At 37.0% G+C, this 21,932-nt stretch overlaps 1 protein-coding gene across 1 annotated transcript in view; it reads right to left on the reverse strand.

Moving 5' to 3' along the window:
• DENND4C (DENN domain containing 4C) overlaps positions 1-21,932 on the reverse strand; it is a 125,279-nt gene that overhangs the window by 23,604 nt on the left and 79,743 nt on the right. Inside the window, exons 18-23 of the mRNA XM_081104264.1 lie at positions 16,536-16,664; positions 16,216-16,360; positions 15,764-15,910; positions 7,215-7,337; positions 5,844-5,990; positions 1,457-2,616 (exon numbers count right to left, since the gene is read on the reverse strand). Coding sequence (XP_080960390.1) covers positions 1,457-2,616; positions 5,844-5,990; positions 7,215-7,337; positions 15,764-15,910; positions 16,216-16,360; positions 16,536-16,664 — 1,851 coding nt within the window. The remainder of the gene's footprint in view (positions 1-1,456; positions 2,617-5,843; positions 5,991-7,214; positions 7,338-15,763; positions 15,911-16,215; positions 16,361-16,535; positions 16,665-21,932) is intronic.

Below are 21,932 nucleotides of genomic sequence, written 5' to 3' on the forward strand. Positions count from 1 at the left end.
AACTGACCTTGTAAGCTCTTTAAATACAACATACAATTTGTGTTATAATACTGTACTTTTAATTCAATTAAGTTTGCCTATAGATTTCCTTCAAACAGTATACAAGTCTTATCTGTCCAATTTAATTTCCTGCTTCTACTTACTATTTAGAACTTTAGCAACCTGAAATTGATTATATTACCTTGAAAATGCATGTTTTAAGCCTCCATACTTTTCCCATTATTCTCTCAAATACACATTCTGTCCTCTGATCACTTTGACTAACCCAAAACTTTCAATTTATCTATCAAAACCCAACTTAGGTATCATCTGCTTTGCTCTTTTTGGACAGTCCCCACAGGAACATTTTCTAAGATATTGTTCCCTTCTTTGCTACTATAGTGGTTAAGAGCATGAACTCTAGAGCGAATCTCCAAGACTTCAAATTCTGGTTCTGCCACTCACTAGGTTGTATGACCTGGGGAAGTTAGTTAACCTCTCTGAATATCAGATACCTCATTTATAAAATGGGGATAATAGTAGTGCCAACCCATGAGATTGCTACAAAAATTAAATAAACATATGTGTGCATATATATTCATGTATAAAAATAATATATAACTTATGGCAATACCTAGAACATAGTACTATAATAATAATAAACATTTATAGTTCTGTTTTTTTCTACTAAAATACTATGATTCTTTAAACACAATGGCAAAATTTTAGAGTTTTCTATGAAACAAATAAGCAAAATTTCCCAACTTCTATTTTCATAAGATCTAACAATTAATTCTCTTTAAAATTATTTTTAAGCCAAAACCGGTTTGGCTCAGTGGATAGAGCGTCGGCCTGCGGACTGAAGGGTCCCGGGTTCGATTCCGGTCAAGGGCATGTACCTGGGTTGCGGGCATATCCCCGGTGGGGGATGTGCAGGAGGCAGCTGATCGATGTTTCTCTCTCATCATCGATGTTTCTCTCTATCTCTCTCCCTTCCTCTCTGTAAAAAAATCAATAAAATATATATATATATAAAAATTAAAAAAAAAAAAAAAAAAAAAAAAAAAAATAAAATTATTTTTAAGAGAATTACCGGTTTTTGTTATGCAGTATGAAATCTATGGATCAAGCTGTGAACAGAGCTCATATATATTAAAAAGATAACAAAGGTAAATTTCTTTAAAAAGTGAAGTGCTATGCAAATATAACATGGCACCATTATTAAATTAAAACCTTAATCATTAGTGCTTTCAAAGAAATGAACTTAATGTATTGATCTATGGAATTATATAGTCCTGATATTCTATTTCTTCATTATTAATTTCCTTAGATATAGGCTCAAGTCATTTAAAGAAATAAGGTATGTACAAAGTTTTAAAATATGAACACCAAAGTTACAGAAATCTCTAAATAAGTATATTAAAAATACTATAAACATTCTAATATCAGATAGACTACACACATAAAACACTCTTACCTCATCATCTGAGTAGCTGTAGGCAGTCGCTACAGCTACCAACATCTTACTGGCTACTGTCGCTGCTTGTTTCATACCCGATTTTATGACATCTATCTTGGGCCCTGAGAGTATATTATCCAGCTTTAGTCCTGACAAAGAATTTACCACAGAACCCAATGAGCCATGTGGTGAAGAACGCACCAGTGCTGATAAAGAAGTTGGACGTTCTTTATGACCTCGAGAGGGAGTCTGCTGCTTGAAACGCCCAGTGAAAGTTTTAGACCTAGACACTGCGAGGGAGCTCTTTTCACTTTCAGGCTTTTCCTGCACTGGTGGATCATGATCTAAAGGTAGGCTTGATCTCCGCTCTAAAGGGTGAATAAATGCAGTGGTAGTTCCAGACTCTCTGTTTCCCTCTCCGTGTAATTCCATACTAGAAGACTTGCTACCCAGGGGACTCTTTAGGTTCATATAGTTTTCGATTTCATCAGCCAGATTACGTGCAATAACTGGAGAAAACAACTTATCTTCAGAATCAGTTTTTTCTACTATAGATTCAGTGGCTAAAAGAGACAAAGGATCTAGTCCAGTTTCAACATCTTCCCTCTCAACAGCTTTAGCAACACCATATAAACTACTTCTTTTATTTATTAGATCTTTGGGCTCTGCTTTTAAGTCTCTGGACTGATTACTGTCACTATCATTTTGTAGACTGTCATGTGTATCCTTTGTTATAGCAGTTGTAACTACACTGTCATCAATCACAGGTTCTAGGAGCTCTTGGCTTTCCTCAAGCATCTCTAACACTGAAGATCTGTGCTCAGAATCCCAAGTGCTTTCAGGCCCACGAGTCCTAGTATCAGCTAGATGACAGCCAACACTCCCCAAGCTATGGGTTTTTGCAATATGAAGTGGAGAAGTCTTAGGATACGTCAGTGCTGCTGTGAGAATCTTGGCATCTGCTCCCATCATGATAGCTACTTCACTTGAATTCAAATCCAAACTGCTCTTCTTTAGCAACATTCCTGCTCGACTTTCAGAACTAAAACTACAGCTCCTCTCTGGAAAATGCTTTTGTCTCTTTTCTCCTCTATCACCATTCTTGAGATTAGTAACTTCACCAAAGACTGTATCTTCAATTGGATCCAGAGTAGAAAATAGCATATTTGATGTACTACCTAAGAGAAAGTACAGTATAAAAAAAGAATCTGTTTACTAAAATAGTATTTTAAAATTTTCTGATTTTTTGAAAGTTACACATACTCCGTAAAAGATTCAGAATATTTAGAGGGAAAAAGAAAGCATACAGAAAAAAAAAGTACAAAAAAACTCCATTCAACCCTGCCTCCCAGAGATAACATTTTAATGTATAATCTGCCTTTCATCTTCTATGCAATACACACACACTTTAAAACAAAATCATGCAATATGTACTTGTTTACTAAACTATATCTCACTTGTCAATATAGATCTACAGCTTACATTTTAAGGGTTTAATATACAATTTAAAAAATATATTCTGCCCTAGCTGGCTTGGCTCGGTGGATAGATCGTTGGCCTGCGGACTGAGGGGTCCCGGGTTCGATTCCGGCCAAGGGCACATGCCTGGATTGTGGGCTCGATCCCCAGTGGGGGGCGTGCAGGAGGCAGCTGATCAATGATTCTCTTTCATCGTTGATGTTTCTATCTCTCTCTCCTTCTCTCTTCCTTGTGAAATCAATAAAGAAATATATTAAAAATATATATATATTCTGGCCTGGCCGATGTGGCTCAGTGGTTGAATGTCAACCTATGAACCAGGAGGCCACAGTTCAATTCAGGGTCACAGCACATACGTACGTTGTGGGCTCAATCCCCTGTAGGGGACATGCAGGAGGCAGCCTATCAATGATTCTCTCTTATCATTGATGTTTCTATCTCTCCCTCTCTTTGAAATCAATAAAAACATTTTTTTAAAAAAAGGCATGACTGCCCTGGCCAGTTTTGCTCAGCACCGGCCCCTGAACCAAAGGGTTTCATTCCCATCAAGGGCATGTACCTGGGTTGTGGTTTGATCCCTGGCTCTGGTCAGGATGCATGCAGTAGGCAACCAATTGATGTGTCTCTCTCGCATCAATGTCTCTGTGTCTGTCTCTCTCTCTCTCTCTTTCCCTCCCTCCCTCCCTCCCTCCCTCTCTCCCTCTCTTTCTAAAAAAGCAATGGAAAAATAATATCCTTGGTGAGGATTAACAACAACAAAAAACATGATTTGAGAGATTTGAAGGGAAAGTCTTTAATAAGGGTTTTTAATTTTCCACTCTGATTTCAAGCTTCTTTTTCTTTTGATTCTTAAAATACGTTTTTATTGGTTTTAGAGAGAGGAAGGGAGAGGGAGAGAGATAGAAACATCAAAAAGAGAGAAACATAGATAGGCTACTTCCTACATGCCCCCTACTGGGGACTGAGACACAACCTGGGCATGTGCTCTGACCAGGAATTGAACCGGCAACCTCTTAGTGCACGGAACAATGCTCAATCAACTGAGCCACACCAGCCAGGCCCAAGCTTCTTTTTAATCTTCCAAATTGGTACCAACTAATAATTATAATCATACCAATTAAACAGAACTAATAATAAGCATTTAGAGATATTTTTTAACCTTTATGGGAATCATAAGCATATTTTACAAATTTGTACCTGCTGTGAAAGCTTTTACCAATATTTGAGAAACAGATCTTTGCAAATTTACTGGTTCTCATAGTATCTGCAGAAATTTAGTGGCACATTTTGTTCAATTTTAAAATGAATTTGACTGTCTGATATACCGGCAAAAGCCCCATTACCAGCTCTTTCTTTCTTAATAACATAAATCTTCCCAGATCAGGATGTAACATGGAAATAAGATGAGTAAAAAGGGAAGGAAACACACAGACCATGTCCATTTCAATATTCTGAGAAGATTCTAACCCTTTGATGAAGAAAACTCTGCCCTCCTTTTTTTTTTTTTTTAACCTGCTATCAATAGGTTAGGAAAATGGGATACAGAACATACATATAAATTATTTGTTCAAAAAACTTTTAGCTCCACCTCATGTGTGCTGCCGCCCCCCGCCCCCCCCATACACACAAGAATGAACTGACTTCATGTCACAGTAAATACAAAAATAAAGAGACTTTAGGAATAAGAAGTTATTCCTACATAGATTTAAAAAGCTGAGCAAATTAAGTTCTATAAAGTCAAACAATAGATACACTTACAGACAAGAGAGCTGACTTTAGAGAAGTGAATTATAGCTACTAACAAGGAGCACAGAATACAGGCTAATTTCATTATCCTTTAAAATCCTACACTTAGATGTATGCCTTAAGAGTATTTTGAAAAACAAAAACAAAAAAACCCACCAAAAATAAAAGAGTACTTTGGAGGCTATAACATAATTGAAATTAGTAAACTCAAATTCAAGATAGTCACACATAACAATTATTCATTATAAATACTTAATCACAAATAAGTGGCTCAGAGTGCTTATAACAACTGGGCCAAAATTAAAGGCTCACTGGCATTTTGTGTAGGTAGTAAATGATGTCAATCATTTTTTTCCATTTCCCTTCAATGACAGGAATTACCCTATCACACATAAGCGCACTTGAATTTGATCACATCACTGCATCTCTGTTTTTTTAAAAATATTTTTAATTGATTTTTAGAGAGAGAGGAAAGGAGAAGGAGAGAAAGAGATAGAAACATCAATGAGAGAGAAACATCAACATTGATTGGCTGCCTTCTGTATGCTCCCTGCTGGGGGTTAAGCCTGCAACCCGGGCATGTGCCCTGACCAGAAACGGAACTGGCAACCTTTTGGTGCATGGGTCGACGACCAACCACTGAGACACCCAGCCAGGCTTCATCTCTGTTCTTGATGAGTACAGGAGGCCCTATAGTCACCTCTCATTACCTACTATGAGAAAGTGGGACCAAACTGAACAGGCATCCCAATAAGAAAAGGTAATTCAAATATTTAGCAGGGGTCCTCAAACTACGGCCCATGGGCCACATGCAAATACAAATACTGTATTTGTTCCCGTTTTGTTTTTTTACTTCAAAATAAGATATGTGCAGTGTGCATAGGAATTTGTTCATAGTTTTTTTTAAACTATAGTCCGGCCCTCCAACGGTCTGAGGGACAGTGAACTGGCCCCCTGTTTAAAAAGTCTGAGGACCCCTGAACTAAACACTATAAATATCTCTCATTTTAAGAGTTAAATATCTTTAAATAACTATTTTAGTTCATTTACAGGATTTAAACTTACTTCTGGCTCTTGAGCATGTTCATTATAATTAAGTCAACACTTGAATGTCATTAAACACATGTATATCTGTAGAAGTATATTTTAAACATTTAATAACCAACACATAAAGACTCACCAGTGCTGCTTTTCCTGCCGTTGACATCAAATATACCAGATGGAACTTTCACAATACTGCTGCCCCACGCAGGAGGCTCAGTTGGACTGTGTGGCTCTCCACTAACTTGTGAATGTTTTGCCACCACAGCAGAGACATCACACACCTCTGGGGGAAAAACATTTGAATGTTATAGTTCCTAATTATGCCAATATTGAACAGAAACCATATATTTGATTTTAATACATTCTAGGTAGTTTTCCACCTCCAAGTGAGGATGAATATATGACTATTTTATTACTGATTAATTATGTCTGATTTACTTTATGCCACAAATGTTGCCAGTAATGACTGAAATAAAAGTTTTATTTTAGCATTCAATAATCCTAACGTGAGCATTCTTAAGTAAGGCTCAGGCCTTCAGTTATACTCATCACTTGTCAAGTAGGAGATGAGCTTGCTTCTGTATAAGTGGAGCATAAAAAAGGTGACATCAATGAAGAAAGTATACTTAAAAAAATGATTCCAAATGATTTGGAAATGAAAAAATGATTCAGGTGCCTCCCATACACACCCTGACCGGGACTCAAACCCCGCCACATTTTGGGGTACAAGATGATAACCCAACCCACTGAGCAATACTGGCCAGGGCGAAGAAAGAATACTTTAGTGTAAAAAGATAGGAAGAACATCTTATTACCATAAAGCCAAAATATTATTCCATATTTCTATAAAATGATTACCACAAATAATTTCTTCCTCAATGAATTCCATAAAAAAACAAGAAACCATGAAGACTATATTTAAACTACCAATAAAAAATATCCACTTAGATATTTGAAGGACTTAGCATTTTAAAATAAAGGGGACACTAGAATACAAGTTTGATGACTCAAAGTTTAGTCTTGGTTCTGTCACAAAGTAGCTATATATATTTGACAAATAAATACTTTAATGGGTCACAGTTTACAACAAAACTGAGGGCTGACCTACTGAGTCTTTAAAGACCTCTTAAATTCTAAAATTCAGATACTATCAAAACCTACCATATATATTGGTACATAGTATCTTATAAGCTCAGACCTTACATTTCTAAAAATTATCAACTAAATCAGGGGTCCTCAAACTTTTTAAACAGGGGGCCAGTTCACTGTCCCTCAGACCGTTGGAGGGCCGGACTATAGTTTAAAAAGAAACTATGAACAAATTCCTATGCACACTGCACATATCTTATTTTGAAGTAAAAAAACAAAACGGGAACAAATACAATATTTGTATTTGCATGTGGCCTGTGGGCCGTAGTTTGAGGACCCTTGAACTAAATTATCAAATAATACTTGTAGTTAGCACAGGTATTTTTCTAAGTAAAGTTAGAAAATATCAGTACTTAACCTTCTATTTGCACTTTTGTTTTGGTTATCAATTCTCTTGCTAATTGTTCTTCAGCCACATGAATTTCTGCATCATCCTTTATAAGTTCATCCTTAGACCCATAGCCTTGGTCAGACTGACCACCTGTGAAAAAACAATGCAGGCTTACATAGAAATGTTTTCATATACTTACAGTCCAGCTATAATATTGCAAAAGAAAATGACATTAATCTACATAATTAAACTTAGAGAAAAGGAAAACAAGAAAACTTACAAATCACACAGAACATTTTAAAATAGTAAGAAGCAAAGAACAGTAGGTACAGGAATACCGAAGACTAAAAACCCATTACACATTTGAAAGCACTGAGTCTTAATTTCCTTATCTGTAAATTAACAAATTTGGACAAAATGTCTTTTGGAATGTATCTATAGAATGCTACTTTTTGTGTAAGAAGAGGAAATAAAACAAACATATACCTTCTTACTTTTGCAAAAAGAAATGAAGGAGTAATAAAACAAAAACAAAACCTGTTACCTACATGGGGTGGGGCAAAATAGGATGGAAGGGCCCTAGCCGGTTTGGCTCAGTGGATAGAGCGTCGGCCTGCAGACTGAAAGTCCCAGGTTCGATTCCGGTCAAGGGCACACATCCAGGTTGTGGGCTCAATCCCCAGTAGGGGGGCGTGCAGGAGGCAACCTATCAATGATTCTTGCTCATCACTGATGTTTGTACCTCTCTCTCCCTCTTCTATTCCTCTCTGAAATAAATTAAAATATATTTAAAAAATAAAAGAAAATCTTAAAAAAAATAGGATGGAAGGCACAGAGAAACTTTTCTAAATATAGCTTGTTATAGTCTTTATTTTTGGAAAACACTAATTTCTAAATATTCATAAAAATTAGATCAATAAAGTGGGGATATGGGAGGGGAAGTAACTAAAATTGAATACAAACAGAAACAAATGAAACCAACTCTATTTCATATGAATACCATAACCACACTGGAAAGATGAGAGGACTCATACAAGAAACTTTGGAACACTTTATTTTGAATATATATTCTAAGCCTGGGGGTAACAGTCAAATCCTGAACTCCTTAGGGGGTTTGTTTTTCACAGGGGAATGGATGTAGCAATTCTGAAATTATTTATTACTCAGGTCTGAGCAAATGAGTAAATGTGATGATATTTCTGGGAGCCAAGATTCTTAGTGTGGAAGAGAGAATTAAAAAAATAAAATAAAATAACGAAGGAAGGCAAAGAAAAACCTGTGGGCTTGATTGGAATCAGAAGTAGTTCTACTATATAAAAACATATTTTCTAGCTCTGCTGAATAAGTCAAGAAGCAGTAACACCTTGGTAGTAGTAAACACACCTATAGCCCAGACCTTGGTTTCTAAAATATTTGCCCATTAAAAGAAACCTAGGATCCTCGAAGAAATGGCTGATTCCAGAGCTCAGGAAGGGAAGGTATAAGAGTAAGTCAGGAACATTTTATTATGCAAGAAAGGAAGTGCTCCAAACATGACAGACCCGGCCGGTGTGGTTCAGTGGTTGAACGTGGACCCATGAACGAAGAGGTCACTGCTTCGACTCCTGGTCAGAGCACCTGCCCAGTTGTGGGCTGGATCCCCAGTAGGGGCATGTAGGAGGCAGCTGGTGGATGTTTCTCTTTCATTGAGGTTTCTATGTCTCTATCCCTTTCCCTTCCTCTCTCTCTCAAATCAATAAAAACATATTAAAACACACACACACACACAAAACCACAACAACATGAAGGAAACATGCCTAAAGGATATATGATAGAATACCATCTTATAAATGTGGAGGGAGTATAGAGTTGGTAAAACCACCAGTTTATAACCATCACAGTAAAGACTGGTTCAAGCAAGAATCTTCAATGGATGCTAAATTTAAACGAGAAAATGTGATAAGAAAGAGGCTATTACTGCACAGCCTCTCAGTGTCTCCTTACAGATAGCTTATTATCTGCAAGGGGGATAACAGTAACTCAGAGAAACCAAACATTGAGACTAGTGATCACAATTAACCTCACCAATGAGGAGCAGACAGACACCGTGTGCCTCTGCCACATGAAAATCTGAGAAGGATACAATATCACTTTTGTAGCAGAGCCATGGATGCATCACCTAATCTAATCACATGGAATATCAGGCAGGCTCAAACTAAGCATTCCACAAAATAACTGGACTGAATTCTTCAAAAGGTTCAAAGTCATGAACGACAAAGAAAGGATAAAGAACTGTGCCAGGTTAAAGGAGACTACAGAGAGGGAGTTAAAGTACCACAAAGGACATCACAATAATTAACAAAATTGGAACACAGACTATAGATTAAAGCAGTTTATCAATTGAATTTGGTGACTATACTGTGGTTATGTAAGAGAAAATACGACTGAAGTATTAAGTGGTAACAGGGCAAGATATATTGACTTGTTTGCACATGATTACAAAAAATAAATATGTGTATAGAAAGAAAACAATAAAACAAATGTGACAAACTAAAAGTGAGCACATCTAAATTAAAGTTATTTAAGAGTTCTCTATTATTCTGCAACATTTCTATAAGTTTGAAATTATTTAAATTGAAGTTTTTTGAAAGTTTATTTTGGCTTTAAAATTGTATCATTTAAAACCAAACTAAGGCCAGTTACTAGATAGTCCTTTTATAAAGGACATCAATGAAAAACACATAAAATAAAAAATACAGTGTCTTATACTTTCTACTACCACTTGTTACACTGCTGCTTAAACATTGGGTTTGCCCAATATATAACAAAAGAACTAAACTTCTTTAAATGCCATTAGAATGACTAATTTCAGTCACGTTTTGATTGGCTCTCTCAGAAAGGCTGCTAAAACAAACACCGTGATGCAGTGAAAGGACACTAGACTGGAAACTGTGTAAACTGATCAAGCCCAGATATGCTCCCGAACAAGTGACTCAGTATCAGGTACCAAGTGGAAAAGATTCTACAAGATAATTCTTAATGAAAACAGTAACTTAAGCATCTGGGCTACAAGTTTCCAAAATATAAAATGACATCACCAGAACTCTACAGAGATATATATTAATTGTAAATTCAGTACTGGGTCTTTAGCTACTTGAAATGCAGCTTAAAAGAAACATGAAAAAGGGATCTGAAGTTTCTTCGCCAACTACTGGAATCTTTACGTCAACTACACAGGATTACTAGGAGATTTTTTCTATTAAAGGAGACAAGTTTAAAAATTTAGAGGAGAGAGAAACCAAGATGGCGGCATAGGTAAACACCGGAGATTGCTGCCTCGCACAACCACTTCAAAAATACAACTAAAAGACGGAACGGACATCACCCAGAACCACAGGAAGGCTGGCTGAGTGGAAATTCTACAACCAGAAGGAAAGAGAAAAGCATACTGAGACTCAGAGGAGGCGCAGTGTGGAAGTAAAATACTAAGGTGCGGAGGTGCATGCGGAGAGGGCTGGCGGCTGAGGGCGCAGTTGTCGTTTTCAATCGGGAGGGAGTCTCAGGCTCTGAGCTCCAGTTCTGGGCGAGTCTCTAGGGACCCAGACTCATACGGGAGAAGCGGGACTGTCTGGCAGCGGAACTCGAGGGCAGCTTTCTCTCCGAGGGGCTTGCAGCGATTACCGGGACATTGAGAAGCAAAGCCTCTGAGGGCAGGACTGAGAGCAGCCATAACTGCTAGCCCCGCGCTGTTGTGCCCGTGGGATCCGCCCCGCCCAAGCTCTGCAGGGAGGCTTTTGCTTGATAGCCTCAGGCAAAGGCTAGATAAGCATCTCCCTAGAGATCCAGGAGCCAGGAAGCCCAGAGGTCAGAGTGGGACCATCCAGTTTGCAGCTCCGTGGAAACATAAAGGACACACTCAGGGGGCAGACTCAGTGAGCACCAAAGCCCCAATGAAGCCAGTCTTGCCCCAGAGGGGTGTCTCCAGCACAGAAGTTCTCCCACTGCAGACACAGCTGATTCTCACAGCCAACTGGCCTGGAGGCCAATTCCTCCCAGTGATACCTACAACAATCAAGGCTTAACTACAACAAGACTATGCACAAAGACCACAAGGGGGTTCACCAAGTGTGTCCTCCTCAGGTAATTGGGGAGGCTGAACCACTGGGCCCTAGAGGGCACTTAGCACAAAAAACCACTGTATCAACACAGGGAAGCATAAAAAATGCGGAGACAAAGAAAAAGGACACAAATGACAGAAATGGAGGAAAGCAAACTACTGGATATAGAGTTCAAAACCACACTTTTAAGGTCTTTCAATAGTTTTCTAGAAACTGCCGACAAACTTAATGAGATCTACAAGAAATCTAATGAGACCCTCGATGTTGTGATAAAGAACCAACTAGAAATTAAGCATACACTGACTGAAATAAAGAATATTATACAGACTCCCAACAGCAGACCAGAGGAGCGCAAGAATCAAGGAAAAGATTTGAAATATGAAGAAGCAAAAAACACCCAACCAGAAAAGCAAAATGAAAAAAGAATCCAAAAATATGAAGATAGCGTAAGGAGCCTCTGGGACAGCTTTAAGCGCACCAACATCCAAATTATAGGGGTGCCAGAAGAAGAGAGAGAGCAAGATATTGAAAACCTATTTGAAGAAATAATGACAGAAAACTTCCCCTACCTGATGAAAGAAATAGGCTTACAAGTCCAGGAAGCACAGAGAACCCCAAATAAAAGGAATCCAAAGAGGACCACACCAAGACACATCATAATTAAAATGCCATGAGCAAAAGACAAAGAGAGAATCTTAAAAGCAGCAAGAGAAAGAAAGTCAGTTACCTACAAGGGAGTACCCATACGAATGTCACCTGATTTCTCAACAGAAACTTTGCAGGCCAGAAGGGAGTGGCAAGAAATATTCAAAGTGATGAATACCAAGAACCTACAACCAAGATTACTTTATCCAGCAAAGCTATCATTCAGAATTGAAGGCCAGATAAAGAGCTTCACAGATAAGAAAAAGCTAAAGGAGTTCATCACCACCAAACCAGTATTATATGAAATGCTGAAAGGTATCCTTTAAGAAGAGGAAGAAGAAGAAAAAGGTAAAGATACAAATTTTGAACAACAAATACACATCTATCAACAAGTGAATCTGAAAATCAAGTGAATAATCTGATGAACAGAATGAACTGGTGATTATAATAGAATCAGGGGCATAGAAAGGGAGTGGACTGACTATTCTTGGGGGGGAAAGGGGTGTGGGGGATGCGGGAAGAGACTGGACAAAAATCGTGCACCTGTGGATGAGGACAGTGGGTGGGGAGTGAGGGAGGAGGGTGGGGTGGGAACTGGGTGGAGGGGAGTTATGGGGGGAAAAAAGAGGAACAAATGTAATAATCTGAACAATAAAGATTTAATTAAAAAAAATAAAAAAATTAAGTAGCTTTAAATGCAAAAAAAAGATCAAATTAAAAAAAATTTAGAGGAATAAGGAGAGTAATTATTATTGTTATTATTATTATTCCTGGTGAAATGATTTCATACCACATTATTTTCTTGGTATTTCATAAGTGAAATCCATCTCATTTATAAGTATTAGAAAACATATAGGAGGAAATAAAATAAGGTGGCTTTAAAATGAAAGTCTCATAAAAATTCCTACTTGATAAAAGAAAGTTAAATTACAAAGAGGATTGTTACTTATACTTATGTTGACTTTCAATGATTCATACATGCTTCTGTAACTATGCAGGTAGTTTTTCACATAAGAATTCAGATCAATCAAAACAGCCTGGTACTGCTACAAGAATAGGCATGTAGATCAATGGGCAGAGCAGAGAACCCAGATATCTACCCAAGCCATTATGCCCAAATAATCTTTGATAAAAGAGGCAAGAGCATACAATGAAGTAAAGACAGTCTCTTAATAAATGGTATTGGAATAACTGGAGAGCTACATGTAAATAAATGAAACTGGACCACCAACTTATACCATACACAACAATAAACTAAAAATGAATAAAATATTTATATGTGAATCGTGAAACCATAAAAATCCTTGAAGAGCCCTAACTGGTTTGGCTCAATGGAAAGAGTGTTGGCCTGCAGACTGAAGGGTCCCGGGTTCAATTCCGATCAAGGGCATGTACCTTGGTTGCGGGGCACAACCCCAGTAGGGGGTGTGCAGGAGGCAACTGATCGATGTTTCTCTCTCATCGATGTTTCTAACTCTCTATCCCTCTCCCTTCCTCTCTGTAAAAAAATCAATAAAATATATATATTTTAAAAATCCTTGAAGAAAACATAGGAAACAAAATATCAGACATCTCATGTAGTAAAATTTACACTGATACAATGCCTAGGGCAAGAGAAACAAAGGAAAAAAAACAAACAAATGGTACTACATCAAAATAAAAAGCTTCTACAAAGCAAAAGAAATCAGCATCAAAATGAAAAGAAAACCCACTGTATGGGAGAACATATTTGCCAACATCTGATAAGGGGTTAATCTCCAAAATATATAAAGTAATCATACAACTCAATAAAAAGAAGACAAACAATCCCATCAAAATATGGGCAGAAGACCTAAATAGACATTTCTCCAAAGAGGACATACAAATGGCCAAGAGACATATGAAAAAATGCTCAGTCACTAATCATCAGAAAGATGCAAATTAAAACAACAATTAGGTACCACCTCACATCTGCCAGAATGGCTACCATCAATAAATCAACAAATGGCAAGTGCTGTTGAGGATGTGGCGAAAAAGGAACCCTAGTACACTGCTGGTGGGAATGCAGACGGGTACAGCCACTGTGGAAAATAGTGTGGAGTTTCCTCAAAAAATTAAAAATGGAACTGCCATTTGACCCAGGGATCCCACTTCTAGGAATATATCTGAAGAAGCCTGAAACACCAATCAGAAAGGATATAAACCACCCTATGTTCACAGCAGGGTTATTTACAATAGCTAAGATCTGGAAACAGCCCTAGTGCCCCTCAGTAGATGAAAGGATAAAAGAAACTGGGGTACATTTATACCATGGAATACTGTGCAGCAATAAAACAGGATCTCTTACCCTTTGAGACAGCATGGAAGGACCAGAAGAGTATTATGCTAAGCAAAATAAGCCAGTCAGAGAAAGACAAGTATCTCGTGATCTCACTTATATGTGGAATTTAATGAACAAAATAGATCCAGAGACATGGAGGCATGCAAAAGACTGAGGATCCTCAGAGGGAAGGGGGGGAGGGGAGAGAAGAGATCAATCAAAGAACTTATATGCATAACCCATGGACACAGACAATAGTTGGATGAAGGCCTGGGGTGGGGACAGGAATAGAGAGGAGGGGGATGGTCAATGGAGGAAAAGGGGGAAGCATTTGTAATACTTGCAACAATAAAGATAAATTAAAAAAAAAAAGAATTCAGATCAGTTTTAGCAAGCAAAAACCACCTCAACAGGTGGAACACTGAAAGCTTTAAAGACTATAAAACTATTGGACACAATAATGCTATAAACCAACCACAAAATAAGAGTTATCGTAAGGTACAGTGTATTTACAAATAAGATAACAATAAGTTTGCAAATTGATCATCAAATTTTAGTTGAATATTTTCAGTAGTACATATATGATTACACTTATCTGAAGGAGAAGCCCAAAAAACTATAATTGTTTTCCACTGGTAACAAAATTTAAAATACAAAAGGTCTCTCCCAACCCTTGCATGTCAGCAAAATTTAACCTAATAAATGGGAAATTACCTGAAGTGGTTAATATTCAAGAGTAGAATTAACGCACATGTGTATCCATAGCTTCACGTCATACAAGTCTGTCTGAACCCCCACACCATGACAGCCAAGGACAAATGCAGCACCAAGAAACAGCACAGAGCAAAAAGCAAAGCAACAAAGAGCAGAGAAAGGAAACTTCAGTCATTGATTCAAGATATCAGATGAAGCACAGGAATTAGAATTCTTTTTAAAGAAAAGCCTGAGATATTAACAAAAAAAAGAACAAATAAGAAGAATGATGTGCAACACATATATATCTGCTCAATGTGCTCCTTTAATTATGCTTAATTCTACCTTCAGAGGACAGAGGTTATGCCCATAGATTTGTATGTAAAAGTAGCTTCAGTAATTTCTCAGATTTTTGAAAGTGTCATTTAAGTAATGACTACGCAGAAAATACTTTTTCTCATGGTGTGCAAATTATTCTTTCCTCTTTAATATTCATAATCTCAAAAAAAGATTTGCAAGTTTTGTCATTAACATTCAAGTTCCTCACTGCACATTCACTAACAATTATATCATCTACTTTCACAAACGAATGATGAACAAATACAGAGAAGTTCCATGCCTAGAGCCTTTTGCACAGCACTCCAAAGTTAACTATAGGAAATAGAGAGAAGTGAACAACAATCAAAGGTATAATTCCTTCCCTTATTTATATATGAGAACAGTATTTTAAAAGTACATAAAGCTCATTATTACCCAAACTCGAGAGGGGTGTAAAAGCTTTTTAAAAAAGGAAAGACTTAACATGAGATTAAGTGAAGGGTTAGTAAATCCAGATTTAGTACCTGTGCTAGAGTGATTATCAATGGAATCAAGACTGATTAAATCTCTGACGAAGACTGTGTGCTCCCCATTGTTAGCATCATTAGAACTATCCACGCTACCGTGGCTCACCGTGTCCCCATCACTTCCACCTGTGGCATTCTGAGGAGCTAAAGATAAGGACAACAGCAGTTCAATAATTCATGCACTGACAATATCAAACTAAACATCAATGACCCATAGTTCATTTAAAGTTGCAGAACACTTTCTAAATATGGGGGTGGGGGGAGAATTTTGGGCAAAGGTAATATATCTTTAGTTATATATAAAATTATCAACTAGAATTTGATTTACGTTTTCTACTTCATATAATTATACTTCAAACCACAGAAATTATACTTCATATAATTAAAATTCATAAAACTATGAAGCTTATGGTTCAGCAAGAAAGTATCTTTCCAATCACATGTATTACCTGATATTGAGGAGACCTGTGACTTTTGTACGGATTTTTTAAGCGGCTGCCTAAATTGTGCCAAGCCATGTACCACATTCCGTACCTTCGTCCATAAGAAGATACCACTGCGGGTACTGCTAGGCCACGGGCTCTCCAAAACTACCTAAAAGTAAAATAAAGGTAAAAGTAATAGTTATTAGAAATATTTGACTTTTGAAAATATACATACATATATAGTACATATATAAAAATTATACCCCAAACCCTCTAAAAGAAGGTATTAAAAAATTATCAGTCTTAATAAGGAGCATACATTGCCCAATGTCAATCCTACTTACCTTATTATAATAACCATAAGTAATAGCATTTGGCTTTATGTTAGCAGTTTTCATTTCAAATAAGACTCTGACTGCTAAAACAGGATGGCCCCAAAGTCCACAAAGCTGCATTACTACTCGATAGCACACCTAGCAAAAAATAACATCAAAGCATTAGCAGTAGTTAGCACATAGTCCATCCGTGACTTGTAGAGATTTTTAAATGATTTACCCAATTCTTCTTCTCAAAGTTATTAAGCACTACTTTTTCTATTATTGTGGTTTGAGTGTCTTGGTAAATTATTTGTAAAACTCATTCTTTAATAGAAGTACCAGGATTACTGACTGTTGAACTTAAGATCTATGTGCATGTGTGCCATTTGTTTCAGTAACTAAGTATGCACAAAGAGAATGACTATTATTCTCCATAATTTAAAAAATTTGTTTTTAAAATAAAGTATGATTAAAATAGCTCTCTCCTAAATAATGTTTTATATTTTGTGCAAAAGGAATTAAAGACAGCATTCTCTAGGATGCCAATATAATAAAAAGAATTCTGTAAAACCATGTATTTAAAAAGCATGTGAAAAAAAGATAGAAACACAACTATAATTAGCAAAGGCTTTTCTTGGCATGTGTTTACCAAGGGGGTCCAGATTTTATCATAAGAGGACAAGTCAATTGGTTACTCCTCTAAAAGTTAGAATCTTATATATTAAAAGATGATGGCAGAAAACATGAAGAATGAAATAGGAATCTCAATGATCCTTGGCTAAGAGGTGAGCCAGTTTATACAAACAGTGACAGGGCAGTCACAAACTTATTTATAATAAATAAATAGTTTATTCTGAGAATAAGGAGTGCTCGCTTCAGCAGCACATATACTAAAATTAAAATGATAAGCATAGCTCCTGCGCTGCGCAAGGATGACACACAATTTTGTGACTAGAATAAGGATATGTACACATAGGAGATATTCTTTTTGAGACTCATAAAATGTGCTCTGTTTGTGACAGAGTTGCTTAACAACTGTACCATTAAGCCAAGCTGCTCTTTCTACTAAAGGAGAAAGCAAATTTTGAGGAAGGAATTATATTCAAGAGAACAGAAGAGATGAGATGTGAAAAGAGAGCTGAAGAGGCAGAGCATCATTAGGATGAGTACTATGAAGCTAGAAATGCACGGTATAACTTAGGAGCAAAAGGTCAGAAACTGTCAGAGAAACTCTATAAATGACCAGGTTATGAAACTACATGAATTAGGAACAACTGAAGGAACTAGGTAAGATGTATGAAAGAATGAAGAAGAATGTGACACAAGAGGGTACTTCAGATATCTGAAGAATTGTCACATAAAAGAGGGAGTAAACAGTTTGTGCAACTCCAAAAAGCTATAGAGAGGTGGAACTGAGCTCATCATAAAACACACACACTTTATTTATTTATTTTTGTTAATCAACAGAGGATATTTTTGCCATTGATATTTTTAAAGAGAGAAAGTGGAAAGGAGGACAAGAGAAACATCGATTTGAGAGAAACACATTGATTGGTTGCCTCCCACATGCACCCTCAACTGGGGCCAGGGATCGAACCTGCAACCCAGGTATGTGCCCTTGACCAGGGCCAACACTCTAACCATTGTGAACACTGGTCAGGGCAAAACACACACACACTTTATAACAAGTAGGGCCAATTCAAACATAGGCAAGATCCCATATATTACAAAATTTCTAGAGCATCTCAGTTTTAGGTTAAAATTATATTAAAATATCTTAAAGTCCTATTCAACTCTAAGAAAATCATTTTCTATATCAAATTGGGATTAATCTGAATTTTCTAAAGTGATTCTAGATGATGAATTTATTCGAGGTCTGCAGAGTGTTTCCCTAACCTTCTAGGTATACTTGTGTAAGACACAGGCACCAAATTAAATAAATAGTAATAACACCAGAGATATAATTGCCAATTGCAGTATTTTGTTGCCTACAACATGATTATCTTCTGGATATCTGTGGTAGAGAAAGATGGCGAACAACTCTGCTACTCCTCACATTGAAAGGTCTATGTCCCTCCCTTTGAATTGAGGGGGAAGGGCGTAATTCTGTTGTATGACTAACAGAATTCAGTTGAAGTGACACTGTACCAGTTTCCAGGGTTAAGACTTAAGAAACTGCCAGTTTCTACTTCCTCTCTCTTGAAACAAATGCCCTTGGAGCTCTCTAAGCTATCATGGAAAAAGCCCAAATACCACATGGGGAGGTCCTGAGACTATGTGGAGGGAGAGGGTCCCACCTGAGCCCAGCCTTCCAGTCAAACTTGCCAAAGTACCTGGCAAGCCTTTGAGTTAAATTGTCTGGGACCCTCCAGACCACACCAGCAAGCAACTGGTTATAACCAAGTGATTCCAGTTAAAGCAATATGGAACAGAAAAACCACACAGCATTATTTCCTAGGTTCTTGGCCAAAAAAATTATGACTTAATAAAATAGCTCTTTTAAGCCACTAAGGTCTGGGATGGTTACTCAAAAATATCTGTTAGACTAATGAGACAATATAGAAATAAGCATGATACAAATATTTCATTTTCATTTAAAATTCAGTAAATAGTATAAAAAGCAAAATGCATTATACATTTTAATTTTAATTCAGCCTCAGTGGCATGTGCTATTTCTGGGTCTTCTAAAGTTTTATGATAAAGTCTAGGTTATTACAACTTTTACAAACATAAAATGTAGAGCACAAAGCTGTCAAATTAAAACATTACGCTTATAAATTAAACAGAGGGGCCCGAGCCAGTTTTTCTCAATGATTAGAGCATCAGCCTGTGGACTGAGGGTCTCAGGTTCAATTCCGGTCAAGGGCAAGTACTTTGGTTGCAGGTTCCATCCCAGCCTTGTTCAGGGTGCATGCGGGAAGCAACCAATTGATGTCTCTTTTTCTCTCCCCCACACCCCCCCCCCCAACCCGTACCATTCTCTCTCTCTAAAAAAATAAAATAAAATAAAAAAATAATGGGAAAAATATCCTTGGATAAGGCGAGGGGAGGGGAGAAACTGTGGGTTCTGATGGAATATGGACCTGAACATGCACACTATTTACTTGCTGTAGGGGTGGGGAGTGGGAGGGGGGCTATGTGTGTGTCAATTCATCTGTTTCAAATTTCTTTTTATTTATTAATTTATTATTATTTTTTAAGATGAATAAGGCACAGTATCATTCTTTTTTAAAAAAAGATATTTCTATTGATTTCAGAAAGGAAAGGAGAGGGAGAGAGAGAGAGAAATATCAATGATGGGAGAGATCATTGATCGGCTGCCTCCTGCACGCCCCCTACTGAGGATTGAGTCCGAACCCAGGGCATGTGCCCTTGATCGAAATAGAACCCTGAACCCTTCAGTCCACAGGCTGGTGTTCTATCCACTGAGCCAAACTGGCTAGGGCCAAATTTCTATCTTTTTAAAACGTAGCTAATATATAAACTGCCTCACAGAGTTGCTGGGAATACCAAAGGAAATAATATACATGAAAATACTGTAAAACCTTTAACGTGCTATTCTATGTGTAATCAATAAACAGATAAAACGCATCAAATATGCATTCTTAAGTATTAAACAAACATTTCTTCCAGCAGTAAAAATGCAATTACTTCAGCACACTACAAATCTCTCGATATAACTTGTTAGAAGTTGAAATAGAAGAAATCAACCTTGAAATTTTAAACCTATCATGCTGTTTATTGTTGAAATAGAAAAAATTTCTTAGCTTACTGGTTCTAATTGCTGCATGTTAGAAAATAAGAGAACATCATTATTTGTACCAGAGACTACCATAGAACTTTAATACCTTTGGAAGAAAATCGTTTTTAGGCAATTCTGATATGTCTTGTGAACTTATAACTTATCAAAGAAATAATCAAGAATTATGCTTTCAATTTAGAGGACAATAACATAATATTTACAGAATACTTTAAAACACTTTAAATGTATACTTTCCAAAAAACTTAAAACATCTTGAAATGCTTCTTAGATATAAAAATTACCAGAATTTTACAAAACACTAAAATGTATGAAATACAAAGCACTGATTCTGATCAAGTACATGAAAATTTTTTTAGTTGTTATTCCACTTACTTATGCATTCATTGATTACTTCTTGTATGTGCCCTGACCATGATTGAACCCGCAACTTTGGCGTATTGGTACAGCACTCTAACCAACTAAGCTACTCGGTCAAGGCTATGGTCAAGTACTTTTAATTTCCAAATCGTTTTATAAACATTAGATGAGAGGAAATGTAATCAAATATGAGAATGGATATTAATACTTGCTTTACATCTTTTTATTTTAAAAGCTTTTATAAATATACAGTTAATACTTAGAGAAAAATGAGTTTTCGTATGCCCACAGCATTATCAAATCTTAATACTGTAAATACTGTAATAGTTTCAGATCTTTGTATTTTAAAGAAAAAAAAATATATAGCTATCACTCAAGCTATAATGTGCTCTCTTCAATCCCATTTCTCTTCCCTTGTGTTCTCACTCTTTCTCTCCTTCCTCCCAGACATCTATTACTGAATTTTTATTTCAACTTCATTTTAAATTCTAATCTGGTTCTATATATCATTTATAATTATCTTAACACTAAAAATAATTTTAAAGGGAAAAGAGAACAGAGAGAGACTAAATACGTGACTCAGCTTCTTCAGCCATCTCCTAGGACGCTTCTAAAGCTTAAGAGAGAGATTGTATGGCCTGGCCAGTGTCGCCCGCCCAGTGGCTGTGCATCAACCCACGAACCAGGAGTTCGCGGTTTGATTCCTGGTAGGGGATGTACCTAGGTTGTGGGCTCGATCCCCAGTAGGGGGCATGCAGGAGGCAGCCAATCAATGATTCTCATCATTGATGTTTCCATCTCTCTCTCTTTCTCCCTTCCTCTCTCCAAAATCAATTTAAAAAAAATTTTTTTAAAGAGAGAGATTGAATGTAAAACATGTAACACATCATTCACTCAGTGCTTACTAGGAGCCAGGTACTATTCTAGGCACATTATGTACATTAACTGATTTAACCCTCAAACTAAACTTATGAGGAAGGTACTATTATTACCAACACCAGTGGGGCAATTTTGTCCTCCAGGGGAGACACTTGGCAATGTCTGAGACATTTCTGATTGCCCTGGCAGGAAGGGTTTGCTACTGGCATCTAGTGGGTATGCTGGTAAACATCCAACAATGTGCAAGACAGGCCAAGGCAGGCCCCCAGAATAAATAATTATGCAGGTCAAAATGTCATTAGTGCCCTGCCGGGTAGTTCAATTGGTTAGTGTCATCCTGATACACCAAGGTTGCAGATTTGATCCCAGGCCAGGACTCACACAAGAATCAACCAAGAGATGCATACATAAGTGGAATAATAACT

Source organism: Myotis nattereri, assembly GCF_964212035.1.
Source record: "Myotis nattereri genome assembly, chromosome: 12".
Lineage (NCBI taxonomy): Eukaryota > Metazoa > Chordata > Mammalia > Chiroptera > Vespertilionidae > Myotis > Myotis nattereri.